Source organism: Lycorma delicatula, chromosome 12 (genome assembly GCF_047948215.1).
Source record: "Lycorma delicatula isolate Av1 chromosome 12, ASM4794821v1, whole genome shotgun sequence".
NCBI lineage: Eukaryota > Metazoa > Arthropoda > Insecta > Hemiptera > Fulgoridae > Lycorma > Lycorma delicatula.
The window spans coordinates 40,001,895-40,029,334 of NC_134466.1; the positions used below are offsets into that span (position 1 = coordinate 40,001,895).

General features: G+C 28.4%; 1 protein-coding gene across 1 annotated transcript in view; it reads right to left on the reverse strand.

Moving 5' to 3' along the window:
• Window positions 1-8,465: 8,465 nt before the first annotated feature.
• Window positions 8,466-27,440, reverse strand: part of Mid1 (calcium-permeable channel component Mid1) — a 308,399-nt gene continuing 289,424 nt past the window's right edge. The window contains exon 4 of the mRNA XM_075380284.1: window positions 8,466-8,771. Within this exon, the coding sequence (XP_075236399.1) occupies window positions 8,646-8,771 (126 nt within the window). The 3' untranslated portion in view covers window positions 8,466-8,645. The remainder of the gene's footprint in view (window positions 8,772-27,440) is intronic.

Genomic DNA, 27,440 nt, shown 5'->3' on the forward strand with positions numbered 1-27,440 from the left:
TTATTTATACTACTTCTTTGGTGTAAACCCCCTCCCTCCCCAAGGTTAGACGCACCCTACTTTGGAGACCACTGATATAAGTAAGAAGTACTCCTGTATGTACCTCTGTGTAGATTGTTTTTTTTTTTTTGAGTTTGTTCATTTTGCACAATAACAGATTAATGATTAAGTATCTTTCAGTTAAATACATTTTAAATAACCTTGGATGGCTACTACATCTTAAGTTCAAAATCATATAAAGGATTTTTTATTAAAATAAGCCATTGAAAAACAGCACATACTTTTTATTATTTTAGTTCAGATATAAAACTGATTCATTAAAATTAATACAGGTATAAACTTTTAATACGGTATGTAATTTTATAAGAAATAGGAGCCATTAGAAAGAAAACTTTTCTGATTTAATAATCAAAAGGTTTTGTTTATTTTATTAAAAGAGCAACTCTCATAATGGTTCTTTTAATATGTATTAAAAAATATTAAATAATTCAGATTGTATTTGTGTTTTTATTTTTAAACTTTTGATCATATGCTTTGTCAGCGATTTATACAAAGTTCAAATCTGAACTTTTTTTAAACTATCAATCTTTTAATGGCAAACCCAAAAAAATGATTAAATACAACAAACATCATAGTAACTTAATATAACAGAAATCATAGTGGTTTCAGTTGCTTATGTGTCCACCTTCACCTATTTTCACCCTGATATCAACTGATGTTATTGTAGGTGAATTATTTTTATTGAGTCAAAACATACAACATATTTTTCTACTAACCTCTAAATAGAAGTCTTCCTAATTTTACAAAAAAAAACAAAAAAAAAAACACCAGCAACAACACTTGTTGATGCTAGGTTGAAAACAGTGGTACTAAACACTAAAGACTGTCACAAAAGCAATTGGAAGCATTATAACATGCATTTTAAAAATGTTATACTTAATAATTTCATTAAATAAAATTATATCTCTAATTAAAAATCTGACTCCTTCTATTTCATTTAAGTTTAACCTTTTAAAGTTAATATTGATACTTTTACAATTAACATGTGTTTTTTTATTATTCAGATTGTTGCCATAACCTTTGATTCACTTTAACGTATATAAAAAAAAACAATTAAAAATGATTATCAATAAGAAATGCAAATTATCTTTCCATAAAATATACTGTTCAAGAAAAGAAAAGAGAATAAAAACATTTATCAATGCATTTATTAATTTTTTCTCAAATAAATTAAAATTTTATATATAGAATTAAATTTTATAATTATTACATAATAATACATTTGACGATTAATTAGTTAATTACTAAAAGGTAATCTCAAAAGCTACTGAAATACTGCGTTAAAATTAATTAAAAATTGGTTCTGCTATAGGCAAAACAATTGAAAGCACAGACAACTTAATTTATTCTGCCATTAAATCAATTCATCTAAGTAAATATATTCAGGACCAGAGCACAAACCATACTGCGATGAAATAACTGAAATATTTTCTTTTACAACTACCTTAATTCTTCAAAGCTGTACTTAAATCATATATGGATATAGATGTTATAATTTTTCATCAAGAATAACAAACTAAAAATGTAAATTTTGCATATTATAAATATATGTATATATATATATATATATATTAATAATGAAATGTTATGCTACATAATATATCACACATAATAACCTGTTTTCAAATGATACATTAAGAACACACATTTCTATTTATAATAATCCTAAAATATTACAATTATTATATTGTTATTAATATGTATATATATACTAATTATTGTCTTTTGTTACATTAATTAACATCTTTCAATTAATTTATTATTGAACATGGAAATAAAATTTTACCTCAAAAAATTAATAAACGTAAATTGTTTTTCAGTAAATGGTTGTAAGATTAAACAAAACACAAAAAAAATTTCAAAACCAGAAACTGATTATGAATCAAAATTAGAAAAACGTTTTTCTAATTTAATGGTCATTTGATTTCAATGATCATAATATTGTGTGGACAAGTTACATCCTCTTTTCTATCTCAAAGAAGTATACAAAAAGAGTTAACACAATTTTAAAATATTTATGAATTAAAATTTTTCCTCTTTGATCACATTGTTGTTAGTTAAAAAAAGAAAGAAAAGGGCTATAACTTCAAAATACTGCAAATTATATGTTAATATAATGTTGAAATTATTCTTTTCAGTAAATTTAAAAATAAAAGTTAAAAAATATGTTTTATAGAATTTATTAAGTTTAATTCTTTTAAAAAAAATTTTGTTTTTTTAAATTACTAAAAATTTTAAAGATAGATCTCAAAATGAATAAAACCTGCTTTCCCAAAGGTTTTTTTGAACTAATAATTGGTACCTTCCTAAGTGAAGTTTCAAGTAGCACTATTTCAATGACGTACATTTGAGAAACATTAGGAGATCCTTCAGTTACATAATTGAAAATTTATCACGTATTTAATATATTATAGAGATCACATTTATATTCGTATGAATATATATTTATGACTGTTTGAAATAAACTAAATTTTTTATAAACTGATTGATAATAATAACTTTAAGTTACTTTTATATTTTAGATATTATTTAATTATGCATTCAGTGTTTCAAACTTTTTACAATCAACAAAACAACAATGCCGCTAGAAACCTCACTGACAAGTTTAAAAGGTGTTTGGAAGAATAAGTTTCATTAATTTGAAAGTAAGCTGCAATTAATAATAATTTTAACGCTTCGCATTCATCGAGATTTTCAATAAATACTAACTTTATCAAAATATGTTTTACTTGAGCTCATCTTCTGTATCTTAAGAAATTTTCAAAAAACATATCTATGTTATATTCTTTGAAAAGAGAGTGTAAGAGAAAAATTAACTTTCATTAATTTTGTCATTATTTAAATGAAAAATATGTTAATTATATCAAAGAAAAATAAAAAGATAATTTAAAAAGACAAAAGAATTAAGATAGTTCCAAAAAATATACTAAATAAAAAATTATTAGTAAAGAATTGAATTAATTGTATATTTACAGCTTCTATACTGAAACAAAGACAAGTAATAAAAAATAAAATAAAATGTCAAGCTGTTTTATTAACTGAAAGAAGTAAATGAATATAAAAATAATAATATATATTTATTTAGTTAAAAATATTTATTATATAAATAATTAAGACAAATATTTACTGTAGCCAAAAACTTGATGGAAGAAGTTCTGACCAATTAAACACTTTAAACTAAATGCAAGATTTATTATGATTGGTCTAGGCTGCAAAAGGGTTGCTAATTACATATTATTATCCTTGTATCAATTCTTCAGGTAGCAAAAAAATTTAAACAAAAAAGATTTAGTTCATAATCATGGTAAAAGACCTTCAAATGCGCTTGGTAGACTATTTTCAAAGCTAATCTTTATAAAAAATTTGCTGAATGGAATTATGAGTAATTTTTCCTACAGAAAAATATAAATTTCCCTATGTCCCAAACTGTTTAAATGTAAAGAACTGAGATATTATTACACATACTGCATCAGAGTTGCTTTTACTCAGAGTGTTCATTTCACAACAAATCCATTACGTTAATATATTAAAACTGTTCACATTTTGCCTGATATGGTATACTTTATATTCTTGAAAGTGGTTGTAAAATTATCAAGAATGACCGAGTCCTATGTCAGATCATCAACAACTGTTTGATAATGACAACTAACATAAATATAAAAACAAAAAAAGATCAAAAGGAAGAACATTTAATGATAATTCTGTATTTTATTCATAAAATACTTTAGTTTATTTGTAGTGAAAATAAACTTAATTTATCAATATTATCTTTGAACGGTGATGTCCATTAATATAATCAATTCAGTAAATTACATGATTAACTCCTATGATATTTTAAAAGTTTACAGGATATCTGGTGCAACTTAGAAAAAATTTTATATCAAAATGTAACTAGTATGGCTTAATTTTGATATTGACCTTATATACTAAAAGTTAATTGCATCTTCTGATACCCTGTAGATTCCTTCTGATTCCAGAGTAATAAATGTGCCTAAGTGCACCTTTCATTATTCAGAACTTATCCCGCTGGATCATTTATATCTTTAAATAAAGTCCTTGTTAGTCTGATCAATATATATTTTATTTATATTTAATTTAGATACATTTTCACTTGTTTAAATATTATATCATTAGTAAATTATCTCACACTGTTAAGTTTAAAATGGTGTACATGTAAAATATTAATGTTTAAAGTGTATTATAATTAATATATTTATATTTAGTTTAACATTTTAACTTATATCTTTTACTATTTGATTTCGACATAGAAATACTGCAATTATTGTCATCCTTTAGTTGAATAACTTCATTTAGGTTATTTGAACCAGTAATGAGATCATCGACATGGAAATAATTTTAAATAGCTTTTCTACCCGACATCCAAACAAACCAAACGGACATCATTACTATCCTCACTTCCTCTAGCATACCCGAGATGGAATGTTTGTTTTTAATATGGCTAATGTATTTCTAAATGTAACATCTGACTACTCACCTGTAACCACTGTTATATAATAGCACTAACAGACAACTTTTTTGATATGTTTTCCTTTAAGATCTATATTAAAAATGGAGTAAAACAAAATGAATGAAGTATCTGATATGTAGCTGTTGAGAGACAAACTTAAAATAATGGGTGTTGTCAGGAGTAGGTTGCATCACAAGTCAAAGAGATCATATGTTAAGCTGTCAGCAGTGGTGATTTGATGATAGAAACTTTTCTTCTACACCATCTTTCCAACACCTTTTTTGGCAACCTCTAATTTAAACAGACAATTTTGTAAAAATAAAATCATTATACGTATGTGATTACACTCTGGTAAAGTTTTTATTAACTTTTATTTTAAAATAAAATTTATTCTAACTTATTAAAAAACTATTCATTAATAAATAATTTACAAAATCTAATCCTATCGAAAGTATAATACCATTTCAAAATTTTCCTTTGGTCAAAAGTAATTAAATTACTTTTAAATATGTATTAATATAATTTAATGAATTAGGTACTGCAATTAGGTACTTCAGTAAATCAATTGCTTCTCAGTAATACTTTCTTTAGTAATTTGTAATTTTTTTCATGGCTAGATTATAAAACAATAGGTTTTACATGTCTTAATCTTGAGTTTACAATAATTTTTATAAGTACTTCAATGTTACATGCATTGAATAAGAGTTTTGATATTAAAAACAGTTATTATTAATTTTATTTTGTGATGATTAAAAAACTTTTAATTTTTAATTTGAAGCATACGTATTTCTATCATATTTCATTAAATAATTTACAATTTTTTATAATTTAATAAATAAAATTCTAAAATAATGTGTACATACTCTATCTGCATATTTATAAAAATATTACGTATAATTTTAAAAATTTATGATTCGCATGTTTGCTCAAAATATGGCTTTCAAAAATGAAGTTAATATGATTAATACATTCCACTAACTTTAATAAAACTAAAATAAAAATAATCTGATTATAATTGAGATTTTAAAATTTACATACATGAGTGAATTAAAACTACAAGCCACCTGGGTAAAACAAAATACTGTATCTTCTTACAACCTGATAGTTCTCAATATTTGGAATATCTTAATGCATTGCATCTGGAACACTGAAGGATGTGAAATAAGGATAAAATTCCAATAATTAAGTCACCTTCTAATGAACATATTCCTTAAATCACTTATGTTAAATATTAACAGCAGTTTCAGTATATGGTGTTAAAATTTATTACGTAGTAATAACTGCAGCGATTGGAATTACTTAGAGTATACTGATAAAATAATGATAAAAAGGAAAATTCAAAAACAGTTTCCAAAAAAAAAGAGGAAATCTATAAACAAATGTGTATTTCGATTATTAAACAATTATCTGTAAGTAAAGAAAAATTAGTCTTCCCACTCGTCATGTAAAACATTAAGATCTGGACCATCAAGGTGAAAGACAGGAGAAGAATAGATGCATTTGAAATGTGGCCCTACAGAAGAATGCTCCACGTCGCTGAATGGAAAAGAGAACCATCATTTCGAGTATAATGATTTTATACAGAGTCTGCAATATGCTTCTAGCAAATCCTTCACTTTTTCGGTCAATAGTCTGTAGGCCTGGTGAAAATCTTGAGAAGCTAGTTGTATAGGGAAAAATCGAGGGCAGCAGGTCTTACAGAAGACTGACAAAAAATGGCTGGACCAAATTGAAGAGGCAACTGGAAAAAACTAGGCACATTGAATGACAGAGAAATGTGAGCTATGGCGGGAAATTGTCAGCAGGATATGAATCATGTCACCAGCTCTCAGACATGAGAAGAAGGACCACTGATAATGGTAGAAAAATTAGTAATAATAAACAAAATATGAAAATAAAATTAAAAAGAAAATAATGTATACACAAAATATATCCATTGTAAAACACCTATTTTACTTATATTCATAAATAAATAAAAAAATAAAATATATATATATATATATATGGTTTAAAAATGTTAATCTAAATGTAGTTATGAATATAAAAAAATAATTACCAAATCTCAGATTGAACAGGCCATGTTGAATGACGAACGTAATATTATTACAATAACTAATGATAAAAAGAGTACTACTGAAGTAGTTGCGATGATTATTTCAGTAATGTAGTTCCAGTAACTAGCAGCAGCTTGTAGTTTTATGTATTATATAACTACAGAAACTCTAAATTGCTAAATCGTGCAACATCTATCTTCTTGTTTTTATTATTTTGTCTAATACGTTTATTTATAATTAACTAACATAATATAAAAAATACAGCTAGAAAAGTTAATTTATATGAAAGTGTTATTAATGTTCATTAAATATGATGCATATTTTGAAATTTTAACTAAAAATTGTAAAAAAAATAAATAAATAAAGTTTGCCGATCTCCGTGGCGTAATGGTAGTATCTCAACCTTTCATCCACAGGTCCTGGATTTGAATCCTGGACAGGCATGGAATTTTTTATAAGCTACAAATTTCAATTTCCACTTGTAAGCCTCTGTAGTGAATTAATTCAATTTTCAGTCGAAAAAGAGTTCAAATATTTTTTTAAACAAAAAAGTTTTCATTTTTTGAATTTATTTTTGTTTAAATTTGTTTAGTGTAAAGAAAAAAAAAATAATTTGTTAATTATTATGTGAAGGTATTCCTCAAAAAAAAAATTCAACTCGGTTCATATGTCAAATAAAGGTTAAAATATTCAGTTTTTAAATAATAACATCAGAATATGATAGTACAACTTAATAACATGTAAACAGATCATTAATATTATGTCCGATAATTTATAAAATTATTTTAATAATGGAATTAAAATGCTAGCCATGTAAATAAAAACAATAAATTAGTAATTAATAAATAAATTTACATCAAATCAAAAAAGTATGTTTCTGACAGCTTTCTTTATAGATTTATAATAATTTTTGTGGTAACAATGTTATAATGCCTGGAGATATTTTTTTTGAGATTAAAAAACATATCAAAATAACAATTTTGCCCTGCAATTTGTACTCCTAGAATTTCAGTTGGTCTTATTACTACTGGAGCCGACAGGATAAAATTTTTTAACATTTTAGACAAACATCAAAAACCAAGTATTAGTAGATCCATGTTTAAAATTACCTTTTTACAATATTTTAGCAGAGAAATAAGCCTGTAAGTTAGGTAAAAACTTGCAGGAACAATCTGTATATAATCACACTTATATGAATCCTTTTTTGTAACTCTGTATGCATATAATTACTTGACGTGTTTTTAAGTTAGGTTTTCCCATTATTTGATCTTTTTACGCCTGTTAAGTATAAAATATGACAGAACCGATTTAAAATAAAAAATATCATCAAGTAATTCTTATTAATTTTAAGAGAGACACTGCTGCTTACATATAAACTATTAAAAATCTAATGAGAAATAAGAAATCTATACTTGTTGAAATCTATTAAAAGAAGTATTCAATAAATGGGTTTGAACAAGAATTATATATGTGTTTTATATATATATATATATATATATATGTAATACTCATGACATCATTAAGATCTGAGATGTGGTAGTTAACAACGATTACTGACATCTTAGTTCAATTTTATTACAATTGTATGTGTGTTGAGTTTTTTTTGCTTTTGAAGTTTAAAATTAAAAAATGTCTTTCTAAGAAATAAGGAACTATTTCACAAATCCTATATAAGAATTTAATTTTACAATGAGTGTACATGTTAATTACATATATAATTAACATTGGTAACTAATGGTATATATCTATTTCTCGCTCTCCCCCCCCCCCCTATATATATATATATATATAGAACTATTTGAATTTATTTATATAAAAAAAATTCTAATATTAAAATAATTTTTGCAACAATATCTTCTTCAGATCAAATAAAACAGCTTGATTTTAATATAGTGACATATAAACACAATAACAATTTTACAAATAACAAATGAAATAAAATCAAAAAAGGTTTTTAAATAGAAAAAAAGAATACAATTTTAATTAAACCAATCGGCAATCACTTCCTGTTAAAAAGGAAATTGAAAAAACAATAAAAATTAAATAAAACCTGAAAAAGTTAATTATTTAAAAAAACACGTTTTATTATTAATAGATTTTCTTCTTGAAGAAAAAAGTTCATCAACTTTTTTTTCATCTGAATCTTTAGTCTTGAAATCTTGATATGAAATGTTCCGTACTGGCTGAACCTGAAACATAGAAAAATAATACAAATAATTAATTTTCTTAATACATAAACAAAATATATAATAAAATTTATTTTTTAGTTAAATGTAATAAAAATTGTTTTAAATATATTTCTATTGAAATATTAAAAATAATGAACTACAAAAACTAGATATCAAACCAGGACTTGGGTGTGATAATGGTGATCACCTTAATACCTTTATTCTCCTTATTTTCTTTATTTTTCATAATAAAAACTATAAATAAGGAACAAATACTTACTGATATAATGAATCGTCAAAGGAAAAAACCCAAAGTATTTCTGATTAAATATTATTTCATCAATACTCTATTACATTTCATCCTTCACTATTAGAAAAAAATAAATGGAAGATAGTCATTTTTAAGTAAAAAGATTAAAACAATGGTCCTCAAACCTTTTCTTTATGTACTCTCATATGAATTACAGATCAATAGTGTACCAATTAACTATCAAATATGTATTTGTCCTTAGCATAGCGAAAGAGTTATATCTAACAATGGTAAAGCAATAAAAATTACAATTTTTTTTATAAATTTCTATTTATTTAAAAAAAATCTGATGCGGACATCACAAGACTTCCTTGTACACCTATTAAATTTCATATACACATTCTTTGCTGCACTTCATTTAAACTTATTTCATTTGAAAGTGAGATACGATCCTCGAATTCTTTAATATGACGGAGAGTTACACTATTGCTAAAATATTAGTTTTTATTAACATCAAATATTTATACAATTATTAATTCAACAATATTATCTGAAATATTAGAATAGAGTAAAAGTCCCTTTATTACTCTTTAAATAAATGTAAGTCTTATATCTATCTAATACTATGTTTCGTAACGGTACCATTATTCGACTTAAGGAAAATTTCGACATATCTTCGCGTTTCACATCCCTGAGACTCCAAAAGTTTATCTATCTATCTATCTATATATATATATATGTATTTCAATTGTGGACATGATAACAGCCGTAATTTTAAGCCAATCACATTCAAATTGATACATAAAGTATAACGACCCAAAATCTCAGTCGAGTAAGTTAATCAGCAAAATCGGACCATTGGGGTGAAAATGGGGGGGGGGGCTTTTTCAGAAAAACAAAATATCCCTATAACTTTCTTATTAAGTAAAATATAGAATTCGTTTAAAGTTCCTACTATTCTTTGGATAAGACCTAAATCTTATATAAGTAAAGTTTTTTTATATCATCAACCATTGGCCCAAGTAGTGGAAAAAAGTGGGGTTTCGAAGACAAAAAAAATCATACCTCCCTTAATAGGAGCAGTATAAAATCTGTTTAAAGTAGTCGTTAGTCCTCTAAACATTACCTAAAACTTTTGTCTGAAACAACGTTTGATATGACCAACCCTTATGGCAAGGGATGACCAAAATGTTGCTGGAATTGTAAGATGGGCTTGTCATTTGCTAAACATGCAACCATTGTCATATTGAATAAATTTGAAGTTTTTCTTAACTTTAAGGTGGAAATATTTTTTCATCCCCTACTTAGCACCGGTGAAATCTACCTCCGCCTTCCGGCATGTCGAAAGGGATTTTTTAAAATTAATATCATATATCCATCAACAAAATGAAAACAAAAACGAAACAGGAGAAGGTTACAAGATTTTATAGCAATATTTATCATCAAGTAGACTGAAACAAATGCATAAATATAAAAAAATTTCCTGAGAATTTTATATATTAATTTTGTTTCACGTCGCTCAAGTAGATATGTGGTGCAAGTGAAAACGTGTCGATCCATAACCATGAACACATCGGTTCGAATCCAACTTCATATACATATATATTTTTTTATTATTAATTATTAACCTCTGATTGTAAAAACTTTTTAACTAAAGTGAAAAATACATGAAATTTTATTTTACTAATAACTTACGATTTTTTTTTGTATTATTACTAAATTATTATTTATGGTTAAAATTTTTTTACAATCAGAGGCTAATAATTAATAATAAATAAATATTTCATATACATATATATATATATCGTTTTTGAGTTATGTACGTACGTACATACATAACGCCGAAACTAGTCAAAATGGATTCAGGGATGGTGAAAATGAATATTTCTGTTGAAATCTGAAAACCGAAAGTTTTCGCGATCACAATACTTCCTTTACTTTGTACAAGGAAGTAAAAAGGATAAGTTTTCCAACTTTCTGGGTACTCTAAACTAAAGGGACAAGTTCAGCAAAGTCTCTAAATTTACATCTTCTTTGGGCAGTTGAAATTCATGTTTTTAATTATGACGTGCAATATTTTTAAAAAAAGGAATCTCACTTATTATTCAGAAATAAAAATATCCACTTTTATTAAACCAGACAATTGAAAACTGTTATTCTTATTGTGTATATCAGTTCAATAATTCGATTTACGAATAAATTATATTTTTGTTGGAATTTTTAATAAATTATCTAACCATTTAAAAGAAATTTTCTCAGCAACTTATTTAAAATATAGTTAAAAGATTTTCTTTTACAGAAACAACACAACTTAATGTACTTTTAATTAATGTTAATAATTAAAAAAAAAACAAAAAAACAGAATTTTTTGTCAAGCTCAACATGAACATTATATGTGCTCAAATAATCTTTATTAACGTCTTTTGAAATTAGAATTATTTTTTATAATTACTATTTTCGTAGTGTTTATAATATTTCAAGTGTTTATTATATTAGAAATAATTAATATGGAGTTTAATCAAATCAATATCTATGTTATAATTAATTTTGTATCGTTTGACACTACTCCGATTAAGGTTTTATCGTGGTTTCCCTTTATCCATTAAGGCAAATACTGGAGCAGTTCCTTTTTTTTATTCATGGATATTTACCCGTTCCTGAAATGATCTACATATTTTATTACTTTCCCGTCTAGACAGTGCTATAACTGTAGAAGGGAAAGTACTGTAATCGTTCTAATTAGGGCATATGGGGTTTTCACCGTTTTGACACCAAAGGAACCCAAAAAAACCAGACGGAAATTTTCAGGATATTAATATTCTTTTCTAAATCACATTATGTCTCCAGAACTACTGGGCCGATTTTAACTAAACTTGGTCACATTACTACTACATATGGGGGCATTGATACCATTAAATTTTCAACTTAAAAGTGTTAAGGGGCTGTAGAACAAGTTCACCCTCAATATCTCGAGATTTTGCCTAAGACCATATTTTTTCTTAGGCACATTTGTTAAAAATTAAAAAAAAAACAATACTTGCAAAAAAAAATTTTGGCAAAATCGCAACTCCCACCATGTTATGTGTATATTGTGACATTATAGGAGAGCGGTAGAATTAAATAAATGAATAATATTTAAAGTGTAAAAAAGTAAATCGGTCTGGCTGGGTCTCGAACTCGATCGTCCGGTTGACTCGGTACCTCGTGCGTTACGCCTTGCGGCTAAACCAGTCTCTGTTGACCGTATAAGCGAAATCTGTTCTATGTAAGTTGTAAAATCACATTAGTTTAGTTAGTGCCGATCGACGTCGTTAGTACCGCCACATCCGCGTGAATTAAATACGGTATGCACGCGCGCTTTAATTAGAATCATTAAATTAAATAAACGAAAAAATATTATATTTAAATTAAATGAAAAAATTTTTAATTAAGTTGTGTGTGTAAGCCGTGCATCAGAAACAACCCAAGTTGTAGGATTTTCCCGGAACACTGCTTTAGCCGTGTGACGGGAAAGTCCTACAACTGCGTTGTCAGCATTTTATTATTACGAATCAGAATAAAAGATTTATTTTTTTGTATCTGACAATTTTTTTCTGAAATTTATTATTACAGTATTTCAATATTTCTTAAGTACAGTTTGTAAATAAAGACCAAAACGTTTATGGCTGCATTTGGGTACTCGTTTACATTCAAGATATCTTAATATTAAAACAAAAAGTATATAATTGATAGAAATGGATACTGTTACTCGTATTTCTAAAGAAGAGATAATTTTTTCTTTTTTAGCATATTTATAAATACAAAGGCACTGGTAAGTTAAAATTTGAATTTATCAGAAATATATTTTTCTTCATATTTCACTCATTGTTGAGCTCCGTGACCCCAATTTACCGTGCATCGTCATCCTACACGGGTTTCAGCGCTCCTCAAAGTCTGCTGGAAAAGGAAACCGGCGACTTTTTTGACTTAGTCTATCCATCTGCTTTAAGAATGATTTTTCTCTTTGATGATATTTTCGCTTGTCTCAATCCTGCCCCCCACCCCACGGAGCTCGACATGATTCATATTTATGACCGCTAAATAATTGAATCTTAAAAATAATAATTTTCTTTGGATATAGATGTAATTGTGTCAGAAGCGATGAGAATAACGATGAATGAATAGATAAAGATTTTAAAGCCAGTTATTTATTAATAAACAATAAAAAAAGCAAGGGGACAAAAACACGTCTGCAGAATTCCATATTCATCTTGAAGTGAAGATCTCATTTGCACATGTATTTTTAACGAAATTTCAACCATTTTTTCACGGTTGGTAACGTATGACTTCAACCAGTTCCTCTGATATCAGAATAACAAAGTTTTTTATCAATAAGAAATATAGAATTAAATGCAACGTTTTAAGATTGCAAAAAAATTGAAAATGAATTTTTTTTTTCTAATCTACACTGCTTAAAATATTATCCAAAAACTGGAAGTTCGCTGTTCCAGTTATTAGACAGTTTTTTTTCTCCTAAAACTATGTTGATATTTTATAAATATTGCTGTTGGGGAAAAACTCCATTAATAAATTAAATTTATACGAGAGACAATAATATTTATGACTTTTTATTTAAAAATATAGCTATGAATTTCATCAAAAGCTACTGAATTTTTATTCGTTAAATTTAAAATACAAGTTTTAACTTACTAATTATTAACAGGAAATAAAAATACGATTCATCAAATGTTTGAAATGGATTATTATTATTATTATTTGAAATTCTGGGAAAGAATTTATTAAACTCTTCTGTAACAAGTACAGGGGAAGACATAACAGAAGTCCTTTTTTTTGTTCAATTTTCTGTTTCAAATTTGCTTCAAGTTTTAATAATTTCCACGAATTTTTAAATTTAATTAAATATCTGAATATTATAATGTAATATTCTCTTTTAGAATAAATTTTTTTGTTAATTTTTCAAATAATTTTAGAAATTATTAAAAAAATATATTCGAACATTTCACAGAAATAAATTTATATTTCCTTTAATAATTCATGAATTTTTTGTTCATGTTTAAACTGAAGAGCAAACTAGAAAGAAACCTTCTAAAAACATTAAAAAAATTATATATTAATTCTTAATAAAAAGTAAATTACTTTATTAATTTGCAAATTTATTTTTGACAATAAAGTTTTCAAAAATCTATTGAATCTTTGTTTATACCCTTATAAAATAATAAAAAATAATCATTATTATTTTATCGCTTGTTTCCAGTAATAAATTCTGTTATTCGATTAGACAGTTGTTATCTAAAACACTATAATCTGGATAAAAAATTCGAAAATAATCTTTAATAAAGTTGTGAAAAAAATTGTCTGTATAGCGGTACTCGTAACTCTACTGGCAGGAATATATATATATATATATTTTTTTTCTGCTAACTCAAAATGAATAACAGTTAATTTGTCATAAGAATGTATGAAATTCTGCAACTTTATTTTTAGAATTGGTTCAGAATAGGGAATATTTAAATTCGATTTTAGGTTTTTAATATATTTGAAAAATGAATAATTTGGTTATTAACAAGATTACCCGGTGTTATTTGTGATATTATATACTATTTATTACTCAATTTTATTTGCTTTAATTCTTTTTACCTGGATATTTAATTAAAACTCATTTACAACGTAGAAATCACAAAAGAATTCTCAGGAATGTGAGAGGAGGAGCAATCCAGTATGAAATTTAGAAAGAATTTATTTGGTTTAATTATTACAACTTGAATGTTTTTTTTTTAATAAAATTTACCTGACCCCGTAGGGAAAGAAACCCTCCATGGGGCAGTTTCGGTTGCCACACCACTCCCTCCGTACCTAGCCCTTATGGGCTTTACCGGAGGTTATCTTCAGAACCCTGGCAAAAGACATCTCTCAGCCTTATTCTTCCTGAATCAGATAAATATCACATGTGATATTTCCATCGGTGTACTACTAGGAAATGAACTCTTTAAAACAAAACACATTTATATCGAGTCTAAAAATACTGAGTGACAAGAAGGAACTGAAATTAAAAACGCAACTACCTGCTCGATAGGTTAGAAGTTGAGTTCAACACAACCATAACGCAAAACAAGAAATAGAAATAAAAATAAATAAAACACTACAAAAACATCAAACTTTGTAACACAACCAAAACACAGGAAAGACCAGGCGGAACCCTAAATTCCCTCGGTAATCCTTTCTCTTGCCAGGTATCAGATGAGATTTTCAACGATTACCCATTCGGCCCAGTTTTTCCAATTCTCACGGAGATCTAATGTCGACCCGATAATATCAAACCGACAAATAGTCTCCGAGCGCATAAGTTCGTATTTTGCGCATTTGTAAATTACAAAGTACGAGTCATCTAGTTTTCCACAATCTGGACACACCTGAATCCCCCAGGCCAAACCGTTGGACTGTATCTCGGAAGGTGCCATGACCAGAAAGAAATTCCGTCACATACTTGTTAGGGTAAACTAAATAGGCGCCCCGCAAACCAACTACGTCTGGGAAGACATCATGCGTGTAACGTCCATCCTCAGTCTCATCCAATTTGGCCTGCCATAAAGCACTGCCATGCCGTAATAACTCGCAAATTTATTTTGAAGTCAGTTCACCTGACTTCTTAGCAACATAACGCTGCTGTTTTTCTAACGCAATTAAATCTATCGGTTTCACTACCGAATGAGTTTGCCTCCCTTAAAATAGCACGGTAACCTCCCGATACCGTTAATAACATAATGCGTTAAGCTCTTAATAATATATCCCGATAGCCTTTAAATTTTAGTTTAAAGACAGGCACCGCATATAGCATAATTACCTCGCACACACCTTTATATAGGATACTCATACTCTTAAAATTAAGACCCCAATCAGGATTGACCACTCGTCGAATACCAAAAAAGACATGACGGCGATGTAATTAAGGTGAACTTGTCTCTTGAACTGTCTCGTCAAGAAACACCCCGAGGTACTTTAGAATTTGAACATATTAAATACGATGGCCTGACATCGAAATATGAACCTGATGCCTCACTGCCAAATGGCCTTTAAGAAGCATCATCGTGGTCATCAACGGGCTGAGCGTCAACCCCGAGTAGATCTAGGTGTACCCTGAGCGGGTAACAATATTTTTGCAAAAGGGGTTTAATATTTTTTTAAATTTATTCTGAGAGAATAAGTGTCAGAAATATACTATCACCAAAAGGGAACAACTGATGTAAATATATCACAGTTAAATAATATTTTACATTGCTACAATTTAAAATCTTTTACTTACTATAGATATTTAATTAAATTAACAGATAAAACCATTTGTAATGCTATTATAAAACAGGTTATGTCATTTAATCCAAACAAAAAATAAAACATGTGCAATTTGAGAATATCATTTTAGCAGAATACTTCTTTGTTTTAATTTTGAACGGAACGAAAAGATAATTGAAACTATTGTAAGTCCTCAATTATTATTAAGGAAAATATCTTTAATTTTATAAATAGTAACTACACAGATAACATTCCTACAAAAATTTACATCAACCGCCAACCTATAAAAATCATATTACAATGAAAGTTTCTATTAATTATCTGGTATTTAAAAACAAATATTAAAATAAAATTATTAATTTATTTTGTAAATTTTATTAATATTTTTTCAAAATATTGAAAAATATTTTTAATAAAAAATGACACTAAAATATGATGCTGCATTCCCTGTCTAAGCTTTAATGTTTATCCAATGATGAAGTTAATTGGATAAATTTATGCCTTATTAGAGAAATGAACATTGGTAAAATAGACGGAGCATACAGGAAAATAAGGAAAATGTTTTGGGTACATAAATTAAAATGCAATAAGTGTTAAACAAAGACGGTACCGATTTATAATACGAAAGGTAAAGTCGATAGGTGGGTGGAATATATTGAAAAGAGTCATACGGTGGAAATGAATTAGAAAATGGTGTTATAGAGGAAGAAGAGGAAGTTGAAGAGGATAAAATGGGAGAAACAATACTGAGATCTGAATTTAAGAGAGCATTAAAAGATTTGAATGGCAAAAAGGCTCTTGGAATAGACGGAATACCTGTAGCGCAGTGCAGGTGAGGAAGCGATTGATATATTATACAAACTGGTGTGTAATATTTACGAAAAAGGGGAAGTTCCGTCAGACTTCAAAAAAAAAGTGTTGGTCATGATACCAAAGAAAGCACGGGCAGATAAATGTGAAGAATACAGAACAATTAGTTTAACTAGTCATGCATCAAAAATCTTAACTAGAATTCTATACAGAAGAATTGAGAGGAGAGTGGAAGAAGTGTTAGGAGAAGACCAATTTGGTTTCAGGAAAAGTATAGGGAAAAGGGAAGCAATTTTAGGCCTCAGATTAATAGTGGAAGGAAGATTAAAAAAAAACCAACATACTTGGCATTTATAGATCTAGAAAAGGCATTCGATAAAGTAGACTGGAATAAAATATTCAGAATTGAAAAAAAAATTAGGATTCAAATACAGAGATAGAGAACGATTGCTAACATTTTTAGGAACCAAACAGCAACAGTAATAACTGAAGATCATAAGAAAGAAGCCGTAATAAGAAAGGGAGTCCGACAAGGATATTCCCCATCCCCGTTACTCTTTAATCTTTACATAGAACTAGCAGTTAATGATAAAGAACAATTTAGATCCGGAGTAACAGAACAAGGTGAAAAGATAAAGATGCTACGATTTGCTGATGATATAGTAATTCTTGCTGAGTGAAAAGGATTTAGAAGGAACAGTGAACGGCATGGATGAAGTCCTACGCAAGAACTACCGCATGAAAATATTCGTAAACAAGAACAAAACGAAAGTAATTAAATGTAGTAGAAATAAAGTACAAAATAAGAATTTCGTTATTTGGGTAGTAGAATTACTAAAGATGGACGAAGTAGGAGCGATATAAAATGACGAATAGCACAGGCGAAATGAGCCTTCAGTCAGAAATATAATTTGTTTACATCAAAAATTAATTTAAATGTCAGGAAAAGATTTTTGAAAGTATATGTTTGGAGTGTTGCTTTATATAGAAGTGAAACTTGGACGATCGGAGTATCTGAGAAGAAAAGATTAGAAGCTTTTGAAATGTGGTGCTATAGGAGAATGTTAAAAATCAGATGGGTGGATAAAGTGACAAATGAAGAGGTGTTGCGGCAAATAGATGAAGAAAGAAGCATTTGGAAAAATATAGCTAAAAATAAACGACAGACTTATAGGCCACATATTAAGAAACATCCTGGAATAGTCGCTTTAGTATTGGAGGGACAGGTAGAAGGAAAAAATTGTGTAGGTAGACAACGTTTGGAATGTGTAAAACAAATTGCTAGGGATGTAGGATGTAGGGGGTATACCGAAATGAAACGACTAACAGTATATAGGGAATCTTGGAGAACTGCATCAAACCAGTTAAATAACTGAAGATAAACAAAAAAAGTGCCTTAAATTTCAGTAAAATATTGTTAATAAATTAATCATTTACAGCGGTTCTTGAATTTTATGAAAAAATCGGATCAAAAATCTAACTAATATTCACAAGCATATTTTTTTTTTACCACGACTGCCTCAGGAAGGTAATATATTTAGGGTGTATATGTATGTTTCTGTTGCCCACCAAACCACTTTTTCAAATGCAAGAAGAAGAAGTAGTCGTTAGGTGCAAGGTCAGGACTATATGGAGGGTGGTCATAAAGCTCCCGACGAAAATTTTGAATCTTCTTCTTGGTTAAGGCAACGGTATGAGGACGCGCGTTATCGTGAAGGAAGATTACATCAGGCAACAATTTCCGCGTCGTCGATTTTGGATCACACGTCTCAATTTGGTGAGCGTTTCGCAGTACACGTCAGCTGAAATCGTTGATCCACGTTCCATGAAATTAACCAAAATTACGTCCTTTTCGTCCCAAAAAACGGTAGCCAATATTTTTCGACTCGAATACGGAGTTTGGTTAAAAATTTTCGGTTTTCGGAACTTCAATGGCCCCACTGCATCGACTGTAGTTTCTATTTTGTGTTGGTGTAGGATATTCACATCTCGTCGCCCGTAACAATGTGGGAAAACAGATAGATCTTCTCCATCTTGTCGATAGCGGTCCAAAAATTGTACGTCCATTGCACATACTTTTCTCTTTGTGTTGGTCGGTGAGTATTTTCGGTACCCATCTTGCACAAAGTTTGTGATATCCGAGCTTTTCTGAGACAATCGTGTAGATAGAGGTGCGTCAAACATGCGGAAATTCATCAGCTAGAGCACTAATCGCCAATAACATAGCAATTTTCGGTTCACTTGTTCAACGATTTTGTCGGTCTGAATACTGGACCTGTAACTCCGCTCTTTATCGTACACATTTGTGCGGCCATTTTTAAAGTCTCGACACCATTGTATAACGTTTCTTTAACTCATTACTGTAGGTTCATACACTAGGCACAACTCCCGATGAATTTCAACAGCTGAAGATCCTTTTTCACACAAAAATCGAATAACAGTGCGCACTCTTCACGACTGGCAAGAGAATCGATTGTCGCCGACATTGCGATCTGCATTTACCGGCAGGCAAACGACTACAAAATCAAAACAACTGCACTGGCTTCGTAAATAGCCCTGCATGCATGAAACTGTGTTCAGACCCGCTAATATTTAAATATAAGTCGACGGTCTAACTTTATGAATATGCCTCGTATATATGTTAAATTAAAAAAAAAATTATACTGTATACAAAATCGTTACCGGCACGCTGTTCAATTGTCCTATATTAAAGAGCAATTGAGAGATTGGTAGTAGTGTGTTTTAATTGTTAATATTTATCTCTTCTTTTATAAATATTAGTGGATTTAGTACAAATTAATATAAAAAATAATTAACCAAATTAACTAATTAATTAAATTTAATTAAGTTGTAATTTGTTTTATTATATTGTTAACCTGAACAAAGTTTTTTACAGATAATAAATATATAAACGAGTCATTTATTTTATTTCAGGAATTAAATGCAACGGAGTCGAAATAGAATTTAATAAAGACGGTGACGGGTAGAAAGAATTTATACAGCAAAATATTTTAAAGAATATTTTTCTATATTGCTTCAATAGACTGCATTTGTCTATCAAATTATTTATATAATTTTTTTTATTATCAGGATCAGTTTTTAATTTTTGTTTTATTCTATCCTTTGGTTTACAATTCATGTTGTGAAATAAATCAGTGACTAAACGTAAAATGGAAATGTATTGTTATTTAAATTTACGAAAAGCTTAAAGATGTTAGACGAATAAATAATTATTATTTTTTAAATTTCTACCCTATTTACACGAGGGAGGGAAATTTGCAAATTTTAATTTAGATGAAATAGAATAAATTTATTCATTAAGCGAAAGATTTTAATTATCAGTCAAAATCTAAATGAAAAACAATGAAGTCAGTTGAGAAATGATTAATTGAAAAAAATCTTTTGTCATTATCTTGTCTGTTAATATTAAATGGTTTTTAAATAATCAATAAATAAACTAATTTTCATAGGTAGTTTAGAATACATAACATTAAATCACGGAGAAATAAGAAAAAGAAAAATTAGCTGGCAAAGGATGCTAAGAAAAATACTTAGACCGAGGAAAACGAATGAGGACTGTTAAATGCGGAACAATAATAAACTCGTATCTCAGAACAGATTCAGAGACTCCATATGTACTAAATTTTTATAAATATTTAACAAAAATGATCCCTAAAAAACCATGGGAATTTTCTACAAATATGGTGACAAAACTAATGTATGATGCTTCAAACAAATCAAGGAAGATATCTGAATTGCAGGTACAAAACATACAAACATAGTGAACAGAAACATGGTCAGAAAAAAAGATAAAATATTGTGAAGAAATACAAAAAGGAAACAGAGAATGTAGTAATAAGAATTGGTCAAAAGAGAGAAAGGAACAACATTGCTTAAAAATGGAGAGTTGGAAGAATAGTAGACAGACTAGAAATTAACTAGCTTTCGATGATAATGAATATAAAATTCATTTTTTATTACTCTCTCTTTTCCTGTTTAGCCTCCGGTAACTACCGTTAAGATAATTCTTCAGAGGATGAATGAGGATGATATGTATGAGTGTAAATGAAGTGCAGTCTTATACAGTTCGACCATTCCTCAGATGTGTGGTTAATTGAAACCCAACCACCAAAGAACACCGGTATCCACGATCTAGTAATCAAATCCGTGTAAAAATATCTGGCTTTACTAGGACTTGAACGCTGGAACTCTCGACTTCCAAATCATCTGATTTGGGAAGACGCGTTCACCACTAGACCAACCCGGTGGGTTCATTTTTTATTACTAGATTTAACAATGATTATTTTTACTTCCTTGTACGAAGTAAAGAAAGTATTGTGATCGCGAAACATTTCGGTTTTCAGATTTCAACGGAAATATCCATTTTGACTAGTGTACATACGTACAGACGGCATGACGTCTGCACGAACGTATGTGTGTATGTATGTACGCACGTATATCTTGCATAACTCAAAAACTGTTAGTTGTAGGATATTGAAATTTTGGATTTAGGACTGTTGTAACATCTAGTTGTGTACCTCTTCTTTTGATTGCAATCGACTGAACCAAAAGTGTCCAAAATTCAAAACAAATTTGGATTTTGGACCTTTACTTAACGGCAGTAATAAGCACTCATTGAGAGCTTTTCAACGATATATCAAAGTGGTACTTACTTTCACTGGTTCCAGAGTTATAGTCAAATGAAATTTTAATTAATGAAATATTTGGATCTTAGAAGGGAAAGGCATATCGATTCGAATCAGACTTCATATCCTTCTTTTTTTAAATTATTTTTATTATTATTATTATTGAATTATTAATAAATCAATAAAAAAAATATCAGAAGTTATTAATGAAATAAAATTTTATGTACTTTTCATGTGGACACCACATGACTTCCTTTTACGCCTATTGAATTACATATATGCATTTTTTGCTGCACTTGATTTAAACTTACTTCATTTGAAAGTGAGATTCGATCCTCCAATTCTTTAATAAAGATTGGATCATAATGAAGATTGGAACACCATAATGTTCGGATTTGTTTGTGGTGTTCGTAACAGCATTTTATATTAGTTTATATCTTAATTTTGTTTCACGTCGCTCAAGTGGTTACGTGGTATAAATGAGAATGTATCGGATCCGTAACATGTACACGTCGGTTCGGATCCGAATTCATATGCAGATTTTAAAAAAATTTAAATATATTGATTTGTCAATAATTTTTAACCTCTGTAAATTTTTTTGAATTAATATGAAAATACATACAGATTTATTTCACTAATAAGTTCTGATTTTTTCATATTTTTTTTTTGTTATTATTGAATTATTGTTTATTGTAATTTTTTTTACAATCAAAGGTTAATCATTATTAATAAATCAATATAATTAAATTAAAAAAAAAAGTTAAAACAAATATATGTATATGAAGTCGGATTCAAACCGATTTGCCTTCCCCTTGTAAGATTCAAATATTTCATTAATTAAAATTTTATTTGGATATAACTTTGGAACCAATGAAAATAAATACCACTTATGATTATCTTTGAAAAGCTCTCAATGAGGGCTGATTACTGCAGTTAAGAAAAGTCCAAAATCCAACAAATTTGGATTTTGGACATTTTTGGTCAAGTCGATTGCAATCAAAAGGGAAGGTGAACAACTAGATGTAACAACAGTCCCAAATTAAAAATTTCAAAATCCTACGGCTAATCGTTTTTGAGTTATGCGAGATACATACGTACGTACACTAGTCAAAATGGATATTTCCATTGAAATCTGGATTTGAAAACCGAAATTTTTCGCGATCACAATAAATCCTTTACTTCGTACAAGGAAGTAAAAAATATACCGATTTTAACTGTGATTCGTAAATACTTTTTATATTCTTTTTCCTCCGTAATGTCTACTGATGATCATTGTTTAATAATAATCGAAATGCTCAAATTGGCAGTTTTTTTTTTTTTTAATCACTAACAGATTTTGAACGATGATCCGCAAATATTTGTCTTTTAGGAAATAATATAAATACATATTGGAATTTTCTGATAAGTAGTCTATAATTTTAAATAAAACTTTTTTCTTACCTGGAATGATATCTGATTTTATTTATCATTGTTTTTTTTCTGTTCGTTGTTTTTTTTTTTATGTCGTATAACTTCGGATTTCAAAATGGTTTGTAGTAGATGTTAATTTCTGTTATGTCAACCATATGACACGTTTTCGTATAATTTGAATTTCGTAGTGGATTATGAAATAGCGGGTCATCAAGCACGGTTGTAGGGTTAAGCGTAATTCCTCAATTAAAACACTTTCAGACCAATTGTAATTAATTAAATTCATATCAATTTAGACGCAGATATATCAATATTAATGTAGACCCACAGTTTAAAAATTAGAAGGCTGTCAGAAACAGATTTTATGTTCGCTTCAACCATGATAATAATTCTTTGAATTTTTTAACGTTGAACCTGATAGATTTCATGTAATTAAACAATGTTTAGTCCTTCTGCTCTGTACTGCGTTAATATTTGTAAATATTAAATTCTAGATGCTGTAATACCATCTTTTAATTAATTGACATCTATTGTGTAGAATACGTTTTCACTTCAAAGTTTTAAAATCAATCTATGATATGAAGAAGGCTCGCTGCCATTACAATCCAATTCATCAACTGCTTTTTACCTTACAGTAGATCTCTTTTTTTCAACACAAAAAATAATTTATTATGCGATGAAATACGTCTTTAATAAGTTAATATTCATCTAATTTTCAACATGATTTTCTTAGGAGTCTTATAGGAAAAAAATTCCATAGATAATCAATTTATTTTATTATTCTCTAAACACTTATTTTACTCATACTAATAACTTTTAATTATTTTATTGCAGCTTCTATTGCTGAAACTGGCTGTTCATTCACATATTTTATAAAATTAGAACATTCAAAATAATGTACGAAAATTAGTTGCAAAGAACTTTAATTTCACGTACACTGGTGGAAAAAGGGTAACGAGCTGATAAATTTTGAATTCTAAAGCTAGCTTATTAAGACATATTAATACAAACGGGAAAACAATTAACGCCAGCAAAAATTACAAAATCAAAAACATATATTCCATATAAAACGAAAATGTAATTTAAACTTACTTAAGATAACTCATAATGTTTTTAAGATAATTTACCTGTAAGAATTGATAGAGGTAAAAATCACTTATTCATCAAACCATCGATAGAAATAAAACGTATAGAAACACACCTTTCAAAATCACATGTTTTTGCTAATGAACGAAAACATTTTTATCTCCTTGTACGAAGTAAAGGAAGTATTTTTGGTTTTCAAATTTCAAAGGAAATATTCATTTTGACCATATCTGAATCCATTTTGACGTGATATCTGTACGTAAGTATGTATGTATGTACGTACGTATCTCGCATAACTCAAAAACGATTAGCCGTTCAAATGTTAAAATTTAAGATTCAGCACTGTTGTGCACCTCCCTTTTTGATTGCAATCAAAATTAAAATTTTAATTAAGAAAATATTTGGATCTTAAACAGGAGGCATCGATTCGAATCAGATTTCATCTCCTTTTGTTTTTTTAATTTTTCTAATAGTTTTTAATTTAATAGTAACCCGTGATTGTAAAAACATTTACAATAAATAATAATTCAATGATAATAAAAAATAAAAATAAAAATTATTAATGAAAAAAAATTCTATATACTTTTAAAAATGTGTAAATGTAATTTAATAGGAATTACATATATTCATGTGTAATATTGGTGAAAAATCTGATAATTTAATATTAATTGAAAATGACAATTTAGAATCATATTATTTTTGGATTTTCTACTTTAATTTCTGTTTAATTTTATCTACATTAAAGGTAACTACAGAGCGACTGAAAAATAGATCCTCACAAGAACAATATATACACTGAGGCATACACGCCCGACCTTTAATAAATTGTAAAAGATTCTTATCTTTTAGGTCATTATTCCTCTGATATTGTCGGAAAATATTCTCCGTAAGTCAGAGTTGATCATCATTTCGTTTGTTTTTTGTTGCCAATAATTTAATCGCTCTTTGGTTTGATAATTCTACTGATCTTAATTTGTGTACACGTTCTCTAGTTTTCAAATTTTCTCTCTAAATTCATCGTCCTTCTTAATCTTTTTATTCTTTCCTTGGGTTAATGTTTCATTCCTCTTTATATTCATCACTTTCTCTTAATATTTTTGTTCTTTCTTTGTTCTTAACATTTTCTTCCCTTCATATTCATCTTCTTGTCGTTTTTTTAGATATATTTCTTCATGTTATCTTTCTTTTTCCTGTATGATTATTTTTTTCTTAATTTTTTGTTGTTCACAATCCAATAATAAAAACTGAATATTTTACACCGTCGGGTCGAAAATTAACATTTGTAACCAGTATGCAGGAGTTCAATAAACGGAATAGTTTAACTATTAACTTTTGTTTATACGACACACCAGAAATCTGAAACTTTTGTTAATCAGTAACTGAGGAAGATACGAATAATACTGCTCTAATAATACGAGCAATAAAGGGACATTTACGCTCTTCTAATATTTCATGTAAGATTGTTGAATTAATAATTGTATAAATATTTTATGTTAATAAAAACTAATATTTCAGCAATTGTGTAACTGTCAACTTTATTAAAGTGTTGAAGGATCGTATCTCATTTTCAAATGAAATAATTTTAAATGAAGTGCAGCAAAAAATGTGTATATGTAACTAACTTAATAAGCGTACAAGGAAGTCCACATCAGATTTTTTTATATAAGTGATCTTAAGTGTTGCATAGAAAAATGAAATTCTTACAAAATGTAATTTAACATCAAGATTTTATATTACTAACTAGTTTCCCCGTCACGTCATCGCCCGCGTTATATGGTTACTTAACGTTTTCTGTCGTAGTCAGAGGATTTTTAGCTAGTCAGGACCCTGCTCTCTAGAACCCCTTGTGTTTATTAACTCATGCTTGAGAATAATAATGATAAATAAAAATAATTAAAAAAAAAATTAAAACAGACTTCCATAAATAATAGTACTAAAAATTTACAAAGATTATATTTTTATTTATTAACTAGCATCCCCCGTTGCAGCTTCGCCCGCGCTATATGGTTACATATGATTAATTGTGTGTCGACCAATATTTTGTCGTTTTGACAAACAATAACCAAATCGAACCATAAATACAATTTTTCGAATTATCTCGACCCCAGCGCCACCTATCTTAATACAACTTGTAGTTACGTTAAACCTTCTGTGAAATCACATAATTTCAAATATTATAAACAATTTTTTATTATTGAAATGTCATAAAGACAAACGTTTTGTAATATGAATAATTGAATTTATTCATTTTTATTTTTTCGGAGAGCCATTAAAATTATGTAATTGAGACCGTAAAAAGGAATGCACGTTTAGTTCCTGCTCCTCTGAACCGGTTCAACACTCAAGTATTAATCAGCAAAGGGGAGTATCCTTGCGACTCTAATGAGCCTCCCCGCCTACTACGTCCGGCATGGCAGGTCGGTTCACCGGTTCCGGACCTTTTCCTTATTTTCATCTTGCCTCTACCTATAACTTCTAAAGCCAGGGACACCGCGTCCGGCTATGCCATTCCCGGGCCTTACCACAGTAGTAGGGTCTCGGTCTTTTTTTTTTTAAGATTTGCAGGTTACTTTTTCTTAAATAGTAACCAATAAACGTTTGAATTCCTTCACAAATGAATTTAAATACGGAGTGATTCAGGAAAACTTTAACAGATTTTCAGGACATGATCTACTGGTAAAAATAAAGAAGAAAGATCATATAAACATAGGTTTGGAAAAACTTCGTTAGCGAGTAACAGCTAGTGAAAGATTTTATCGTGATTTCTGTGTCTTCGGTATAAGCCAGACTTATAATTCTTGAAACCCAAATTAAGGAAAAACTTTAGTGGTCTTATATGATGAAATCTTACCTGAAAAATTGAAAAAAAAAGTCACCAGAATCTTATTAGATAGATTTAAAAAGAAAGCTACCAATTTTAATGGGTACCATGATTGGACTTCCGGAAAATTTCGTCATATCTTCGCGCTTCATATCCCCCAGACCACAAAACCGTCAGTTTAAAAGTTTACGACACGATAACTGCCGTAATTTTCAAATTGTCACTTTCAAATTGATACATAAAATATAACGACCCAAAAAATCTCGGTCGATTTCGTTAATGAGAAAACTCAGACCATGGGGATAGAAGGGAGCATTTCAAAAAAACAAAATATTCCTATACTTTCTTATTTATTAAAATATCGAACTCGTTTAAAGTTC